The 19670-nt window shown below is 41.0% G+C and overlaps 1 protein-coding gene across 4 annotated transcripts in view; it reads right to left on the bottom strand.

Annotated features, from left to right (window-relative positions):
* The window catches only part of LOC140739813 (spindlin-1-like), a 102311-nt gene that overhangs the window by 46405 nt on the left and 36236 nt on the right, over positions 1 to 19670 (bottom strand). For all 4 annotated transcript variants that reach the window (XM_073068360.1, XM_073068364.1, XM_073068362.1 and 1 more), the window contains one exon: positions 828 to 875. In XM_073068360.1, coding sequence (XP_072924461.1) covers positions 828 to 853 — 26 coding nt within the window. In that variant the 5' untranslated portion in view covers positions 854 to 875. The remainder of the gene's footprint in view (positions 1 to 827; positions 876 to 19670) is intronic.

Raw genomic sequence — 19670 nt, 5'->3', positions numbered from 1 at the left:
ATGCTTCTTCTTACGGATTAGGAATTATCATGAGTAGGTCACACCTCGAAGTGAAGAAACTACGAGACAGGATGTGAGCAGTTGTTCGACCCCATTTTGCCGACTAAAACTTCTATTGTTCCCCAACTAAAGCGACGAGGAAGACTGAAACATCAAGATGAACGTGGAAGCTGAGCACCAACTGCCGGCCTTCTGATTGCTGGTGGCATCGTTCTACTGCCAGAGCCATATCACTGTGCCCAGTGGGTAGACCTCTGTGTCTCTCTCTTTCCATAATCTTGGGAGGATGTTACTGAGGTTTCTACGCTCATGGATTTGGACTATGTTCTTTTTTCAGTCTTATGATTTTGATATTCTGTGTTTTTGCTCATTATTTCTTGTTGTTTTTTGTGTGGGGAGAAGGCGATTTAGAGGCCAATGTTCTTGTTGCATTTTGTGTGGGGAAGGGAGTTTGGGGGGGTCCATATTCTTATTGCGTTTTTGTTAATTTTTTTGTGCAGGGTGAGAGGGATCAGGGAGGGTTTGATAATCGTGTTGTGGTTTGTTCGGGGGGGAGGGGGTGTTTGATGATCGTATTGCTGTTACTTCTTTGTGCTGGGGGTGGGTTTGGTGTAACTCTCTGAAATAACTTCCAAGGTTTTTCTTTGTTTCATGGCTACCTGGAGAAGACGAATATCAGAGCTGTATACTAAATACATTCTTCAATAATAAATAAACCTTTAAACCTTTGAACGCAGCTCGAATTGAACAACAGTACTCCAGCAACTTGATGATCACCACAAAAATAACCACAGTGGGTTGTGCTCTGTCCCAATGCTCCCCTTTACCTATGAGGCTTCTTTCTCTTCAACATGTTCACATGAATTCCAGCAACTCTGAAAGAGAATGGAAAAAGAAAACATTCCATTATTTTTCAACCCCAATCTTGGTCTTCAACATTCAAGCAACAGCAGCTGATGTACATACTTGTTCTAGTAGGGAAGATTAATCTGAGACTCAGTTTTAAAACATTAGGTATCAGTGCCAAGGACAGCTAACTCCTTGGAAATGGTAAATCAGGCAGTGTATGCAAAAGTAATGGGTTAAAGTTTTGGTGGGGTGAAGGCAGATAGGGAAGAACTTCCAAGAATATTTACATTAATTCTAAAAGATAAAAGCTCATTGTTCATGCAATGGAATTTAGAACCTACTGCTTGGGTCCAAACACACCAAATTTAGTTTGAAAAAAAACTAAAGTTTATGACTCAGAGAGTGAAAAAAAATCACTAAAACCAATACAGTCTAGTTTTCTCTCAACACAATCTAAAAACATCATACAATTCTGGCAGCCAGCATTTCCTGTTTGACATGTACCTGTGAAACAACTTTAAAAATATAGCAGCAGTATATGTAAACTTACAGTGGAATTTCCATAGCTCTTTTTACCAACTACTAGTCTTGCAGTTACCAAACATTTTATTTTACTGCCAAGCAAATGTTCGTCTACAACATTACCATAAGTAACTCAGAATCATTAATTTCTCCACTAAGAAATCTTATGGCCCAAGGACAATTTGCCTTAATGTCTACAAGGGTGCTAGACAGCAGCTTCTCTGAGCTTATCTGCAGAAACAGCTTAATTTCTACCTTTAATATCTCTTTTATCTCCCTTTTCAAGATGAATCAGTTCTGTCAGTGACCTTGACCTAGAGTTGCACTCCAAACTTTTGTTCTTTACAATGATGGTACCCACTCCTGGAGCTCATCGACCTTCCCTCCGTTTTTCAATGTCCCAAGGGTGCGGGCTAGAAGACGAGCGTGCCTTTGGGGTTCCTGGTTTTTGCGGCCCTGTGGACGAGCCGATTCTATGCCACTGCCACTGACTGAAGCATTGCAGGAGAAAATGGATGTTGGGAACATCGGATCAGCTGTTGGAGGTCTCGGCACACAGCAAATGTCTCTCTCTCATTAGTGGGAACAGTTTGCTGCGTTTCTCATGTCGGAGAACTCGAAAGAAGCGACATGGCAGACTTTAACACCGTAAATCAGCAAGTTGTTTTATTTTTGTTGGTCTCTTCTCCCACTGTGTTACTGTGTAACACCTCTCTACCCCTTTATTAAGGAGAAAGAGAGCCCGTGGCACGTTGAATCGTTGGGTGAACAATTAGTTTTTCTGTACTGAAGACCATGGTCTCTCGTTGGGGGCTTTGTTTGCTTGATGGGTGGTGTGCGCTGATGCTTTTTGCTAAAATAAATGGGGGAAGAGAGAGGGAGGCTTGATGCATTGGTGCTGCTTGTGCGTGGGAGGGTGAGAAGGGGTGCTCTGGGGTTCTGACATTTTTTACTGTCATTCATTCTTTGGGATACTTCTGTTTTTGTGGATGTCTGCGAAGAGCATGAACTTCAGGTTGCATATTGTACACATTCTCTGATATTAAAGGGAACGAATGAATCTCCAAATATCTGTACACTAATCTTAATCTGCCATGTGTAAAATATTGTTTTGTCAAATAGGCAAAACCAAATAACTCTATCTACAGTTTCCACTTAATACAGGTTTCCCCTGCTATCTGAAGGTAGAGCGTTCCTATGAAACCTTTTGTAAGCCAAAATGTCGTAAAGCGAAGCAATTACCACTAATTTACATGGGAAAAATTTTTGAGCGTTCCCAAACCCAAAAAAAAACCTACCAAATCAAACCAAATAACACATAAAATCGAAAATAACACTAACATATAGTAAAAGCAGGAATGATAAGACAAATATACACCCTATATAAAGTAGAAATATTGTATGTACGGTGTAGTTTCACCTATCAAACTCGAGAAGACAGCGAACCAAAATCGATTTGGAGAGAGAAAAAAAAAATCGGCATGTACACGCATGTGCAAAATAACTGCCCGCACAAGGTTTCACGGTCATTGTAGTCTTTCTCTGGGTAAATACACGTATAAAGCGGGCGTCATTTTATCGTAAAAGCGAAAATCCTCTTTGGTTAGCGAAAACAGGAACTAATGTAGGTTTTTTGTAACAGTGAGCTGTCGTAAAGCGAACATTCGAAAAACGGGGGGCCACCTGTACCAAGACTGTTCCTCCAAATGGCAAAAAACTGAAGTTATTGTAACAATGACTGCATAGCAATTTAAATTATCAGATAAAAGATTCAGCTCTGTACCTATAAGATACTGAAAAGTCAACTAAGAGCTTTTTGAAACGCATTATAGAAGCCATTTATTAACTGTGAAACTGAAGAACGTCTTCACAAATCCAGTCCTTAACTCCCACATTTAAGAATGCAAACATTACGTGCAGAAATAGATGAGTCTAAATATTAATCTGGGTTCAATATTTTCCTCTTAAATGCCAGCACACTTTGGCTGCAATGTGCATCACCTGCAGTAGGCATTGCAAATTCATCCACAGCAGCTGATATAACTAGAAGGTCAAGGGCACAGACAAAAGGTACTTTGGAAAACAACTCTAAGTGTTCTCTACCGAGGTTCAAATAGTCATTGCGTAATACAACACAGATATAGGCCCTGCAGTCCAAAGAGTCCACGGTAATCATGGTGCCCACCCATCTAGCACCAATTTCCTGTATTTGGCCCACATTTATCTAAGCCCCACCTTTCCATGTACCTGTCCAAATGTTCATTAAAAGCACCTGCCTCAACCAATTTTTCTGGCAGCTCATTTTATATATTCACTCTCTACATGAAAAAGTTGCCGTTGAGTCCCTTTTAAATCTTTCCCCTCCAACTATAAATTCTGACTTGGAAATGTATCACCTATTCCTTCATAGTTTAGATCAAGTCAGGAGGCCAATGGAAATCTCTCTTCCTGCCTGGATAAGAGCAATTCAGAAAGAGTCTTAAGAAGCTCAGTCCCATTCCAGACAGAACAGCATACTTAACTGGCATTACATCAATGAACCTCAATGGCCTTGCCCCCTTCCCGGTTCTACCATCGGGGAGAAAGTGCAACAGCCATTGGTCCCAAACCACCAGGTTCAGGAGTAGTTACAACCATCAGGCTACTGAATTGCCGTGATTGACTTCATTCCCCACTACTCTGAACTGAATCTACAACCTACAGACTCACTTTCAAGGGCTTTTTGCAATTCATCTTCTCAGTATTATTTTTATTTGCAGCTTGTCTTCTTTTGTATATTAGTTATATGTCAGTCTTCATCTCTTCATGTATAGTCTTTCCCTAAAATTCTATTGCATTTCTGTTTTTTTCTGTAAATGCAAGAAAATGAATCTCAAGGTAGTATGTCATGGTAACATATACTTACTTTAATAATTTTACTCTGAAGTTTGAGCCAGCATATAATGGCTGCAGTGTGTTCCATTTACAAAATGCACCATAAATATTCATGCAACAGCACTTCGCAAACCAGGAATCTCTAGCCACAAGGAGGACAAGAGCAGAAGAACACTACCAGCTGCAGCAGAACTCCTACAAGTCACACACCATCCTTTCTTAATATATAAATGTTGCAACAGCACAAATGGGGGTGTTTTTCCCAGAAGGACTGTGGACAGTACAAAAAGCCAGCTCATCACCACCATCTCAAGGCGGCCAAGGAACAGGAAGAAAAGCTGTTCTGGAGAATACTCTAAACCATATATGTCAAACTCAAGGCCCGCGGGCCAAATCCGGCCTGCGGTGGAATTATCTTTGGCCCGCGAGATGATTATCTAATTACTATTAAAGCTGGCCCCAGTAATCGAAGCGCCTATGGCGTATGATATGGCTAATGCTGAGTTTATTCAGGTACCAGGTTTTCAGGGTTTTTAGTGTTTATTCGGCAGTCTTGCTCGGCAGTCTTCTTCATAAGAAACGGAATTTGTAAAGGGAAACACTTTGTAGTTATAGCAGAGACTGAGACACATGAGAGCAGGCTGAAAAAACAGAGGCAACAAAAGCTGCGTTCGCACGCGTCCGACTGATCTGGCGCGCATGAAGCTGCATTTTGCTCAATCCGGCCCGTGACCTAAAATGAGTTTGACACCCCTGCTCTAAACTATTTTAGCATGGTTTGGATGGGTCAGTCATGAATCAGTTGATCCCATTTTCAGTTCGGAGTCAGATGGTTATGACCTTGATTGACCCCAGAGATCTCTGCAGAAAATCTTGGCTGATGCTGCAATGCATTAGTGAGTACAGGTTGAGTACTCCTTATCCAAAATGCTTAGGGTTGGAAGTGCTTTGGATTTTAGATTATATAGCACGATAGCTTGGGATCGCCATCACTTCCGACTCTAAATTTATGTGCTACTGGTATGCAGTCTTTGTTTACACTTATACATCATGCATACGTACTTAACAGTTAAAAATGATTACATACCATTAAAATAATAAAAATACAATGTGTGCAGGGTAGCAAAAGCAGCATGGCTGCTTTGGGAGAATACCTGAATCAGCTGTTGAACAACAAACAATGGCAGGCTTTCAGTCTCCATCTACAAAGATTACAGTACATTGTATTTGTATTTGACTTTTTCAGATTTATTTAAGGTATAAAAACAATCAGCACTGTAGACTTATTCTGCTGTTAAGAGTTTCATCAACGACACTAAAGATTTAATGCCATTATGTAAGGTAAAAAAAACCCATCAGCATTGTAGACTCGTTCTGGTGTCAGATTTTCATCAGCAAAATTAAAAATTTAAAAATTTAAAAATTTAATGTCATTACATAAGGTATAAGAACAATCAGCACCGAGACTGGTTCTGGTGCTAGATTTTCATGATCAACAGATGCTTTAAAATTTTAATGCCGTTCCTTTTTTTAAAATCTCTGTAACCAGCCTGTTGAATATTCACAAATACCTTCAATTTTCAGTTTATTGTGATAGATCTTTGCTTGTTTCATGATCAGCACACCGTTAAGTGGTATATGTTCACTCCAACGCTAATGGTACACAATCGAGATCTTCATTTCTTGCTTTATGCAGCGTTTTTCTATTTTTATTGACTTCTGTTCAGTACATATGTGAGGTCACTTCTCAGAAGTGTTTGTAGTACACAGAAACCTGCTCATCACCTGGGAATCTTCCCAACGCCTTGTGTCATTTTTCATTTATGATGCATGTCAGTACTCAAAATAATTCAGATTTTCGAGATTGTTTGGATTTTGGAATTTTGGATAAAGGGCACTCAAACCGTACTGCATTGTTAAAGATACTTTCTTCCTGGTAAACTTTAAACAAAAAGACCCTCTCAGAGGAACACAGAAGACCCCCAATGCAACGTAATAAAAAGTTTATTTGGTCAAAATCACATTGTTCGTTGCAGTGACATGTTATGCATAAATTGACTGCCCTTTTGCCCACACTGTAACACTGGTGTTCAGTGATTGGCATGCCCTGGGATCGATGCCAAGGGCCAAGGTCCGAGGGCGAATTGGAAGTCTGGAAGATGAGGCCCACTGGCCAGAGAAAAGGGTCTGTGAATCTCTGCTCATCCAGTGGGGAGGTCAGTAATCTCCATCAGGATAGTCATAACAACAGCTGGCCTGGGGGAGGTGAGAGAACACAAGAGAGACAGTGAGAGTGAAAAGGAGAGTGAGAATGAAAAGGAGAGTGAGGGAGAGAGGGAGCAAAAAGGAAAGTGGGAGAGAGAGTGAGTGAGCAAAAGAGGGAGAGAGCGCAAGAGAGATAGAAAGAGGGCAGAAGTTTTTGAAGATGAAAGTCGAATTGTGATTACCGAATCACTGTGCTGTAACTACTGTTAATGCCTCTATTCAAATTAATTCACATGATATTGGCATCACTGGCGAGACAGCATTTTAATGCTCATTTACTGAATCCCCTCAAACTAAATGCCTTGTTCAGCTATTTCGTCCAACAGTCAACTGTTACTAGGGATCTGGATTTAAGTGCTTAATTAATCATGGCCTTCACCAATTACCTCAGAATCCAACAAGCCAGAATGGAAATTAAGACAAGATAATTTTCTGCACAATATTTATATCCAACTATCTTCTGCTCATATTTTCCTGAGAAATTACCACTTTTTTGCTGGAAGAAATTGTTACCATTCAGAGTTCACATTTGCTATCAAAGTATATACACCATACAGAACCTTGAGATTTATCTTCTTGCAGGCACTTACAAAACAAAGAAACGTAACAGAATTCACTAAAGAATGCACATAACAGGACTGCCACATTTCCAAATTGCATAAGGGGTCAAATTCAAGACAAGTCAAGTCACTTTTATTGTCATTTTGACCATAACTGCTATGTACAGTACATAGTAAAAATGAGACAAAGTTTTTTCGAGACCGTGGTGTTATATGACACAGTACAAAACTAGACTGAACTACGTAAAAAACACAGAAAAAAAAACTACACTAGACTACAGACCTACCCAGTACTGCATAAAGTGCACAAAACAGTGCAGGCATTACAATAAATAATAAACAAGACAATAGGGCAGTAAGGTATCAGTCCAGGCTCTGGGTATTGAGGAGTCTGATGGCTTGGGGGAAGAAATTGTTACATAGTCTGGTCGTGAGAGCCAGAACGCTTCGGTGCCTTTTCCCAGACGGCAGGAGGGAGAAGAGTTTGTATGAGGGGTGTGAGGGGTCCTTCATAATGCTGTTTGCTTTGCAGATGCAGTGTGTAGTGTAAATGTCCGTAATGGCGGGAAGAGAGACCCCGATGACCTTCTCAGCTGGGACCTCACTATCCGCTGCAGGGTCTTGCGATCCGAGATGGTGCAATTTCCGAACCAGGCAGTGATGCAGCTGCTCAGGATACTCTCAATACAGCCCCCGTAGAATGTGACGAGGATGCGGGGGGTGGGAGATGGACTTTCCTCAGCCTTCGCAAAAAGTAGAGACGCTGCTGGGCTTTATTGTGCAGATAGTTAAAAAAAAAACATGGAACCGGAACTGCAGAGTCTCCGAAAGTGGAACCAGTTCAGCATTAAAGAGGAGTGAAACACGTTGAGGAGCTCAATGCCTGCTGGGCGACAACTGCTCCCAAACCTGGCAGCGTCGGACCCAAGATCCCTGCACTGCCTGCACAACGGTAGTAGTGAGAAGAAGGGGAGACCGGTCGAACGTAGGTAAGCAGAGCTGAACAACCTGCTCATTTTCCACTCTCGTTCTCAGTGTTTTAGTCTTCTTCAACACTTTCATTGGCGTGGAATATTGGAGCTGATCACGTGCTCATCTTGCATTATCAGGCCTTGATGCATCATCCACCCTGGGCAATGGCTGCCCCAGCTGTACCCACACTTTCCAACCTAGTCTGTCAAATACCCATGGAGAGTGCAATTGTGCCATATCATTTAGTCGGTTCCAAAGTACACTGTTAAAAGGTAAATGACAAGTTGCCACTGCAGTAATCGCAGTTCAGAAGATGCGTATCTACTGGAGTATCTCATACTTTCATGAGCTGTTTGCAAAACCTTCCCATTGGCTGCCAGCGTCACCTTGTTATCAAAATCGTCTGCACTTTAATTGGACTTGGTTTCAGAGTCTTTTGAGTTTATTTGATGAATAAACCTTATTTCCACTGAGTGGCCAATCTATTTAATAGTAACTGCTCTGCAACTACTCAATGGTGATGACTGCATAATTTCCATGCTAACTAAACTTGGTAACCACAATGCTAAAAACAACGGCAATTGATTTTATGTCTGTCAGTTATGTGCAACTGTCACTAACTCGGCCTATTTCAGGTCACGTTTTATTCATCAGCCAAAGAAGAGATGCAGCCTTTGATCACTCTGGTCCAACTTCATACAAACTTAAGTCAAAGGAGTGGCAGGCCATATGGCCCGTCATGTTTTTGTGCCATTCGATCAGATCCTGGCTGACCTTTACCTCAGTGCCATTTTCCTGCATTGATCCCAATATCCTCCATTCTATTAAGAGTTTTACACCATAGAAACAGGTTCTTCAACCCACTAATACCCATGCTAATCAATTTGACCATTTATAGAAATCCCGGCATATGGATCACATCCTTCTAAGCCATACCTATCTTTATGCCTAAATTATCTGTTGAACCTCGTAATTTTAACCAGTCCCACTACCTCCTCTGTAAGTGTGCCCCAGCTATTAACCTTAACCCTCAGATCCTCGTCAAAACTCCTTTTTCTCACCTCAAACCCATCTTCTAGTTTTTAATGCCAGCATCATGGCAAGAAGATTTTGTTCACTTACTCTGTCTATGACCCTCATAATCTTATACATTTTGAAAATAGAACATAGTAGTTCTACAGTAGTACAGGCCCCTCGGCCCACAATACTGTGCCTACCTTATAACCTAAGCTTGTTGAATAACTGAAGGTTTGGATTGTTCAAACCAACCCTACCCTTCTTACATAGCTCCCCATATTTCTATCATCCTGAATTCCTTACCAGGGTGTACTGGTGAGCATTTCACTTTCACAACTCTTGGTTCTGGTTTTATATCAGATCACCTCTCAGCCTTCTTCAATCCACGGAAACCAATCTCTCCCCATAACTAAAGTCCTCCATTTCAGGCAACATCTTGGTGAATATTTTCTCTATTCTCTTCAGTGCAATCACATTCTTCTTATATTGTGCCCTCCAGAATATTCCAAGAGTTGTCTAACCGATATTCTATGAAGTTGCAATACAACACCAAATAGTCATACTCCATGTGCTGACTCATGAAGCCAAGCATGCCACATGACTTCTTCCCCACTCTATCAATCTGCGCAACCCTTTCAGGGAACACTGGTCTTGAATCCCTAGGTCCCTCTGTTCATCCACACTCCTTCGTGCCTTATCATTTACTGTAATTTTCTTACCTGCATTTAACTTCTCAAATTACATACCTTACACTTGATGGGATGAAGTTCCATCTGCCAATGCTCAATCCCTTTCATCAGATGTATATGCAGCTGTAGATTTCAACACTATATGTCAATCTATTGATCAGTATTCTGAACACACTGAATGACCAAACCTTCACAGGTAGAGACTTTCAAAGATTCACTACTGTCTGAGTAAAGGTCTCTGCTCATCCCCATCTTGAATGTCCAGTAGCTCAGTTTGAGAATGTGATCCCTGGTTTTGGATATCTCAGGAAAGGGAAAAATTACTCCTGCATCTACACCATCAAATGTTGTAAGAATATTGTTCTTCTCTCATGCATTACTGGAGAGAAGAGAACAACATCCAGTCAATTAAAACTGTTGCAGCTGCCAGTCAAAACCTGATAAAATAACTTCATTCCTCCTAGTCCAATAAACTAAATTACCATACATTCATGTCCAATAACTCTAAGAATACTGTGGTTAAAAGAGCAGGTCAGTGCCTGCAGCAAGTAACTCACCTCCCAATTTTCCAAAGCCTTTCCACAGTTTCCTCTGCTTTCCTGAATGAGTGCAACCCAGTGCAGTCTGTTTAATTACAGCCTGTTCATCATCATTCTTGTTCACCTGCCTAGATCACTAACGCTTCTGTTGCAAGAGGCAAACTGAAGTTCTGGAGCAGAAGCCAGAATACCATTGATCAGGGATACAATTTTCAATCCTGCCATAGCGTTTGGGAGATTTAAATTCAAGTAACTGAATAAATAAGCAATTTTTAAAAAAGGACACATTGTTTTGCGGATGGCATGGTACTGCAGTGGCTAACACAATCACTTTACAGCGCCAGCTATAAGATTGGGGTTTGATTCCTGCTGTTGTCTATAAGGAGTTTGTACGTTCTCCCCACGACCAGTTGGTTTTCTCCAGGTGCTCTGGTTTCCTCCCACAGTCCAAAAGACGAAAGAACTATGGTTATTGAGCTGTGGGCATGCTACGTTGGCGCTGGAAACATAGTGACATTTGCCTAGCAAATTCCTCGCCGAATTGATTTGATGCTAATGAAGTACTTCACTATACGATTCAACCTACACATGATAAATAAAGGTAATCTCTAATCTCTTGGAACTAAAAAAGCATTTGAGAAACTGTAAAGGGAAATTGGACCGTCTAGGTTTCAGATTAAGAACCTTCATCTCAACTATGAAGTTCTGAATAACTTCATCTGAACTTCATTGCCTACAAACTGTCTTGGTGTCTACTGAAGGGGATGTGGAAAATACACTACATATTTTCACGCATGTCACCATCCTCCTTATTCCCTGAGATACTGAAAACAGCTAATGGAGTTTGGAATATCTGCAGCTACTAAGATCAATAAAACTGTACCAGGAAGCAAAATTTTATGTTCTCGGATAAATCGTGCACTCCATTTACAAAGTTTTGCTCGCTCAGGGGGCAATTAGGCCTCAGATCTCTTCAAGCGGCAGCTAGCATATCTCCAATAAATTTCAGCCGTAACATTTGTGCATCGATTAGCTGCATTGTAAATAGCATTTCCTGATCTTTATGGATCACTTACACGCACAGTAAGTTCTTGTCCCCACTATTCATTTTGAACTGTAGAGGTTAACCCTCTCCCTGGCCCACAGCACCTGGGCCAAGCTTCACTTCAATTCTTGCAGCACATTATGTTTTCAGCTGAATCATAAAATTAATAGATATTACTTCCTTATATGGCCCAACATACTTGTTTTTGTTTCATTACATTCCTGAAAATTGCCTGGGAATATTTTACCAAATTTAGTGGCAGTATATAAAATTTAGTTAATGTTATTCTTACTTTTAATTTAGAGATACAGCACAATAATAGGTCCTTCTGGCCGAACGAGCCTGCACCACCCAATTACACCCAAGTGACCAGTTAACCTACTAACTTCTATACCTTTGGACTGTGGGAAGAAACCACAGAAGCTGGAGGAAACCCACGCCAATCACTCTTTAATTCAATTTAAAATTGTACATCGTTACTATTTGACAAAGGAGAGACTGTCTAAAATGTTTCTTAATGTTGATAGTCAGTGTGACAGATGTAAAACCGAGACAGCCACATCGACACATATGTTTTGGTCTTGTTCTGTATTGAAACATTTTTGGAAGTCTATTTTCTCTACAATTTCTAAAGTTTTAAAAATTAATTTACAACCTAATAAATTGACAGTTTTATTTGGTGTAATCCCTCAATATGTTCACGGTATTTCTCCATCAGACCAACATGTAACTGCATTCGTTACATTATTGGCCAGAAGGGTTATTTTGTTGAAATGGAAAGATGCTTCTGCTCCTACTTTGATACAATGGTTTTCTCAGGTGATGCTATGTCTTAGTTTGGAGAAAATCAGAAGTCTGATCCTCGATTTGATTTTGAGAAAAAGTGGGGTTAATTCGCCCGCTACTATAATCTGATTTGAGTTAATTAATATGGTTTCCTTCCGATTTTTCTTTAAATGGATTTGAGTTGGTGGATTGATTTTTTTTAATGGAAGCTTGTATGATGTATAGCTCCGGGGTTGTGCTCCCGATGGGGTTTTTTGTTTCGATTTTTTTCAGTTAGTAGGGGTTTCTTTTTAGTTAGTTAGTAGGGATTCTTCTTTTTTTCCTTTTCCTTTCAAAAAAAATACCCTTAACACTTTATTTTTTCTTATTATTATTGATAAATTGCTTAGCTTTGTTCATCAGTTATTTGCTAATTTAATTCTTCACTGTACATAATGACATATTGACTTAATGTATCTTTTTTTATTGATCTTCAATAATAATTTAAAAAGATTTTAAAATGAAATGGAGGAAACCCACATGGGCATGGGGAGAATGACAGACAGCGGTGGGAACTGAACTGGGTTGCTAACACTGTAAAGCGTTGTGCAAGCGTGCTGCTCATTCGTCTGGTTATGCAGCTTCTTAAATACAAAACAATGCCATTTGCGTCAAATCCTTGCACCAGACACCACCACGTCCTAACCACTCACATTCTGAGGGTTCCTGAATTCCTTACTGGGGTGTACTGGTGAGCATTTCACTTTTGAGCCCCTTGGTTCTGGTTTTGCTGAAGCAAAGGGCCACGCGAGAATCTCAGAGGAAGGAAGAGAAATGAGCCTTTTCCGAACAAACATCAAAAGGCTGCAGATGCTTGAAATATTAAGCGAAAGCAGCAAATGTTGGAAACATTCAATAGGTTGGGCAGCTTCCAGTTTCTTGTGAGAGGTCACTGATCCAAACCACTGGCTGGCTTTCTCTCTCTTCAGCTTGAACCAGAAATTATTTCCAACATTTACAAAGTGATGGAGGAACTCAGCAAGTCAGCCAGCATCTATGGAAACGAATACAGTCAACATTTCGGATTGAGACCCTCCATCAGGACACTTTATTTCCTTCCAGAGATGCTGCCTGACCTGCTAAAATCCTCCAGCATTTTGTGTGTGTTACTCTGGGTTTCCAGCATCTACAGAATCTCTTGGGTTTATTATTTTCAATGTTATTTTGTTCTCTTGAAGAGAGCGGAAATCTACTTTGTAGCAACTATTATTGGTTTAAAATGTAATGACCCAACCTATAGAGGCTTGCAAAAGAGGCTATACATTGCCAGATAAGGAATCAGTCTGATTCTGGGGTATCTCAGTTAATACAGCTGCTACCTCCTAGAGGTAAACTAGCATTTGGTTCAATGTGCACTCAAGTGTGACCTTCACCTGGTTGAATTGGTTCAACTTCTCTTGCATATGAATTCAAGCAAATGAATGGACATCTTGCACAAGGTAACATGTCCGTTTTTGGGAACTTCAGAACAAGCTGCCAAGGGGCCTGCTTTAGGTTAATTTCATATGTTTAGGCAACAGAGAAAGAGGCTGTTCAGCCCGTTGCTGGCTCACAGAGCAATTCCCTCCACCTAGAATTTTCTTTGCTGTAATGTACTCTCCACACAGTGCCAGCAATTTGCCCCAGATTATGCCACTCACACCCTGGAGACAACATACAATGACCAATTAGTCTAACAACCGAAGTCTGGGAGATAGAGGAAACTGGTGGGCCCAGGTCATGTCCAACATCCAGAGTCAGCACTGAACCCTAGTTGTTAAGCCGTGCTAGTATATTTTCTTCATACACACTGATCTGGCAACCTGGAACTTTAAAAGGGAAAGTGGAAAAGGATGTCATTCCAATTCCAAGTCATTTCATTGCTCTCCTCTCTCCAGCAAGCTTGTGAATTTGAATCCTTATTATCACAGGCTCACGTAGGAAGCACATGAAGCAGTTACTACCCTCCAACCATCAGATTCCTGTACCAGCATGAATAATTTTGTTCACCTCAACACTGTATATCGATCACCGAACACAACCTATGGACTCACTTTCAAGGACCCTACAACTCATGTTCTCAGCATTATTCGCTTACTTACTGCTTTATGGTGGAGATGATGGTGGACTTTAGGAGATCTAGGCCTCATATGGAGCCAGTGATCATTAATGGAGAATGTGTGGAGCAGGTTAAGACCTACAAGTATCTGGGAGTACAGTTAGACGAGAAGCTAGACTGGACTGCCAACACAGATGCCTTGTGCAGGAAGGCACAGAGTCGACTGTACTTCCTTAGAAGGTTGGCGTCATTCAATGTCTGTAGTGAGATGCTGAAGATGTTCTATAGGTCAGTTGTGGAGAGCGCCCTCTTCTTTGTGGTGGCGTGTTGGGGAGGCAGCATTAAGAAGAGGGACGCCTCACGTCTTAATAAGCTGGTAAGGAAGGCGGGCTCTGTCGTGGGCAAAGTACTGGAGAGTATAACATCGGTAGCTGAGCGAAGGGCGCTGAGTAGGCTACGGTCAATTATGGAAAACCCTGAACATCCTCTACATAGCACCATCCACAGACAGAGAAGCAGTTTCAGCGACAGGTTGCTATCGATGCAATACTCCCCAATGCCATTAGGCTTTACAATTCAACCGCCAGGAGTAAGATATGTTAAAGTGCCGGGGTTGATTGTATTTAATGTATTTAAATAAACTACTTAAGAACTTTTTAAAAGCTATTATTAATGCTTTTTGAGAGAGTGATTTAGATGCATATCATATTTTTACTGAGTTAAGTATTGTATGTAATTAGTTTTGCTACAACAAGTGTATGGGACATTGGAAAAAATGTTGAATTTCCCCATGGGGATGAATAAAGTATCTATCTATCTATCTATTATATTATTTATATTTTTTGTATTTGCACAATTTGTCTTCTTTTGCATATTAGTGTTTGTCAGTGTGTGTAGTTTATAATTGTTCTATTATATTTCTTTGTTTTACTGTGAATGCTGCAAGAAAATGAATAAGAGTAATACATGCATACTTTGATAATAAATTCACTTTGAACATTGAAATGACAAGAACTCCTTCCAGAAGTAGTGGAGAAAATAAAGTAAAAAAAAAGTTCAAAAGTACATTTATTATCAAAGTATGCACACGTTTTGTGACCTTGAGATTCATCTCCTTACAGGCAGCCACAAAATAAAGAAACCCAACAGAACCCATTTACAAACACCCAACATGCAGAGAGAAAAAAAAGCAGATTGTGCAAACAATAAAAGTAAGCAAATAGCATTCAGACCTGAATTTTATGAAAGGAAGTTTACCCAGACACAAAGCCAGGCATCACTGCAGCCAGTTCACGAGCAGGCCACAACCTTAGTTCAGTGCAAAGCTGAGTAAATGGCATGGACTAAAGACAGATGACAATATTGATGACAAAACCAAGGAGGTTAAATTCAATGGACTTGCTCTCCAAAGAGACATAGAGCAAGATGAGGGGAATGGGACTCTCTTCTTGAGAATGCCTGCAGAGCTAGTACTGAAGATAGGATTAGTTTAGAAAACTTTTGTTTTTGACTGGTACAGCTGTAATGATCTGTATATTTGTGAGTATTCTATGATTTGGCGGTTTGATGCAGGTTTTGGGGTTCAGCAGGATAAAGTTGGTGCTTTTTGCTTGTTGGGAAGTGCAAATCTAAAAGCTGGAGGAAATATGTAACTCTCTCCTTCAATATGCATTTCAGGCCTCCATTTTTCATATGGATGAGATTGGTTAGGTTAGGACAAGAAATGTTGGGTAACCGGGCAGGCAGTTACAGTGCAGATCAATAAGAACAAAGTGTCAGGATATGGCCCCATAGCCTATCACATGGTAAAACAACCTGTAATCATCTAGACAGCTTCCCAAACACTTGTTCATTTCCAGCACTCAGCCCTACCACTTTGCATCCAGGATAGAAAGCTCAGTGCAAATCTACACTCAGTGGCCACTTTATGATGTACATCTGCTCATTAATGCAAATATTTAATCAGCCAATCACGTGGCAGCAACAGAATGCATAAAAACATGCAGACAGGGTCAAGAGGTTCGGTTGTTGTTCAGATCCACCATCGGAATGGAGAAGAAATGTGATCTAAGTGACTTTAACCATGGAATAAAAGCTGGTGCCGGATGGGGTGGCTTGAGTATCAGAAACTGCTGATCTCCTGGGATTTTCACACACAATGGTCTCTAGAGTTTACAGACAATGGTACAACATAACAGAAAGCATCCAATGAGCAGCAGTTCTGTGGACGAAAACACCTTGTTAACGAGAGAGGTCAGAGGAGAATGGCCAGACTGGTTCAAGCTGACAGGAAGGTGACAGTAACTCAAATAACCACACATTACAACAGTGGTGTGCAGAAGGGCACGTCTGACTGCACAACACGTCGAAGCTTGAAGTGGACGGGCGGCAGCAGCTAAAAACCTCAAACATACAGGGGTTGCACGGCGGCACGGAAGGGCCTATTCCGCACTGGATCTCTCAATAAATACACTCAGTCGCCACTTCATTTGATACAGGAACCACTGTGTGTACATTAGCAGCTCAGAGAAGGTTTACTAGATTAGTACTGTCCCACAAGGAAAGACCGAGAAATGCTCGGTGTTTCACTGGTGTTTGCAAAAGTGAAGGGGACATGATTGAAACATGTCGTGATACTGTGGTCAGGGTCCCTCTTTAAAAACATGGGTCGTCCATTTAAAGCAAAGGTGAGGTAATACTTTTTTTTCCTCACGGAAGGTCAATTGCCTTTGGAATTCTCCTCCTCAAAGTATAATGGAAGAAAACCCTTTGAATATTTTTAAGGCAGGAGTAAATAGATACTTGAAAAGCAAGGGTATGAAATGGTTGATGGGAATGCAGAACTCTGCTATGGTTGTATAAGACAGCACGGCAGGATTTAGGGGCCCAGCAGCTCATTCTTGCTTCAAATTCATACGTTCACACAGAGAGTAATCGATGTGAACTTAGGAGAGTCAATGGTGCTTAACGGCCACTCCTTTGCTTGCATCTTCAGAAACAGCTCTATTTCTATCGTTAATATCTCTATTTTTCCCTTTCGGTGTTTTTTTGAACACCCTGACCTGGAGTTACACGCTGACTTCGGTTCTTTGTGCTGTTATTCGATATGTCAAGGATGAGGCCTAGATTAGCTCACCTTCAGAGTTCCGGGATCTCGTGGTTCTGGAGTCATGCGGACCGAGTGTTGATGCCTCTGCAGGAATCTAGTGTGTTGTGGGAGATGGAAGATCGAAAGTAGCAAGCTGTCTGCTGGCTGTGTGCCCAGAGACCCGAGTTCTTTGGGCACAGAGCTCGGAAAAAAGCGACGCAATGGACTTTTAACATCATAAATCATGAGTTTTTTGGAATGTCTCTCCTCTCGCTGTGAAATGGAGACACCTCTTTTTCCCTTATTAGGGGGAGAGAGAGAGCCTGTGGTATATGACTACCAGGTGAACAAGTTGTCTTTGGGGTACTGCAAGCCCGTGTCTTTGCTGATGCTTTGCTGCATGTTGAGTGCTCGGTGGTGGGTGCCGATGCTTGTTTCACCATTGGGGGAGGGAGGAATCGTTGCTTTGCCGCTTACATGTGTGGGGGGGGGGGGGTTGAGGTTCTAACATTTAACTATCATTCATTCTTTGGGGGCACTCCTCTGTTTTCATGGATGATTGCGAAGAAAAAGATTTCAGGATGTATATTGTATACATTTCTCTGACATTAATTGCACCTTTGAACAGACTAATTGCTTAAGGCTAAAACAATTAGAATCCAGTAACCCTACCAGAGCCCAAAGGGACCTGACTTTATGTACAAATCGGTTGTCCAAGTAGATCAGGGCAATTGGGCCTGAGTCTGTACACACACAGTACAATTTGTTTACAATCAATATGTTTGAATAACACGTTTGTGATATGGTTACCCAAAGATTTTGCCGGGTCACAAAAGAATAGTCAACATTAGTCAGAATTCTGCCCGGGAGTATATCATTTGGATTATACAAATGACCAGGTTTCCAAATTAGTTTGGAAGAGAAAGGCATTTGCTAACTGTGTTAATATCAGTACAGCTGGAAGGAGACCCATCAAATCCGAAGTCCTGCCAAAGGGTTTCGGCGCGAAACGCTGACTATTCTCTTTTCCTAGATGCTGCCTGGTCTGTGGAGTTCCTCCAGCATTTTGTGTGTTGTTGTTGGAAGGAGACCCATGCTGAGCATAAACACTGCTCAGAGATTGGTCTCGCTGAATGGCCTACTTTTGTGCTGTATATTTTCCATATGTTATAAAGTTTTCAATGTTTAACAATTGTTGAAAAATTCTTCCTCCTTCCACCTCACCAACAGCTTAACAAGAACTGCAGTTGGGGACTGAAAGGATAGAGCTGGGAAACTACCAAGTCTGAATTAGGGGTAGGAATATCAACGAGTTAATAGCCAGGAGAGGCTAGCATCATGACTAAATGATAGATCATTCAAAGTTCAAAGTAAATTCATTATCTAAGTATGTATATGCCAGAACATGCTAACTTGAGATTCATCTTCTTGCAGGCATTCACAGTAGAACAAAGAAATACAATAGAGTTAAACTGCACACTTAGTAGATTGACAACCAATGTACTAAAGGAGGAAGTCCGGATAGTAAGATGAAAGCCAATGGGACCCAACAAAATGCAGCCAAAAGAAGGAATACAAGTTTCTGGCTGTTTGCATGGTACAAAACACAAAGATACTCTTTGTCTGGCTTGTGATTCACTAACCACCTCAGTGTGCACCAACTGCTCCGGGCAGTTTCAGAAGCCTTCAGAATGCGAAATGGCGCAAAGTGATTCTGCTTAGCATCCCTAAAATTTACCATCATTCACTAGCAATGACTGACAGATCTATGGGAACAAGTGACCGAATACTATAAAATCAGGAAGAAAGGCACACCTCCACTAATCCCACAAATCCTAAGATAAATGTAAATCACCATGTAAGGCATGGGAGACCTTTTAGTTTAATAGATGTGCTCACTCTCCCAAAAGAGATGCCAATTTGTCAGAAGCTTCAGCTTATGTCCATATTCTCTTTTGAAAGCCATGAAGATGGGAATAAGATGGCTCTACAAACAGCTGGCATAGACATGGTAGGATGAAAGGCTTGAACAATTTCTGCGAGTCTACACTTCAAAGCATAAATCTAGAAATAAAATCTAACAGTCCGCAAGACAATCCTTGTTAATTATCTTGAGTCTCTCCTGGTCTTTCACTTTTACATCTTCTTTTTCTTTCAAATGTAGATCTGCTACCATTGGAGCCTGTGAGCTGCATTTGGGCAGTGTGTTTTCAGGCTGATTGGGCGATCTGGTTCTTTGCTATCTTCAAGAAGATTCCACGAAGCTGTAAGCGAAACGTGTGGCCTACAGGCCAAGAAGTCTGGAGATGGTGAGCGGGCCCATGACTGACTCCATCTCTCACCGATCTCATCAATTAAAGCCCCAAAGAAGATTGAAATCATAGAGG

This window comes from Hemitrygon akajei, chromosome 16 (genome assembly GCF_048418815.1).
Source record: "Hemitrygon akajei chromosome 16, sHemAka1.3, whole genome shotgun sequence".
Lineage (NCBI taxonomy): Eukaryota > Metazoa > Chordata > Chondrichthyes > Myliobatiformes > Dasyatidae > Hemitrygon > Hemitrygon akajei.
The sequence above is the reverse complement of the archived record's forward strand: the minus strand, read 5'-3'. Positions and strand labels throughout refer to the sequence as shown.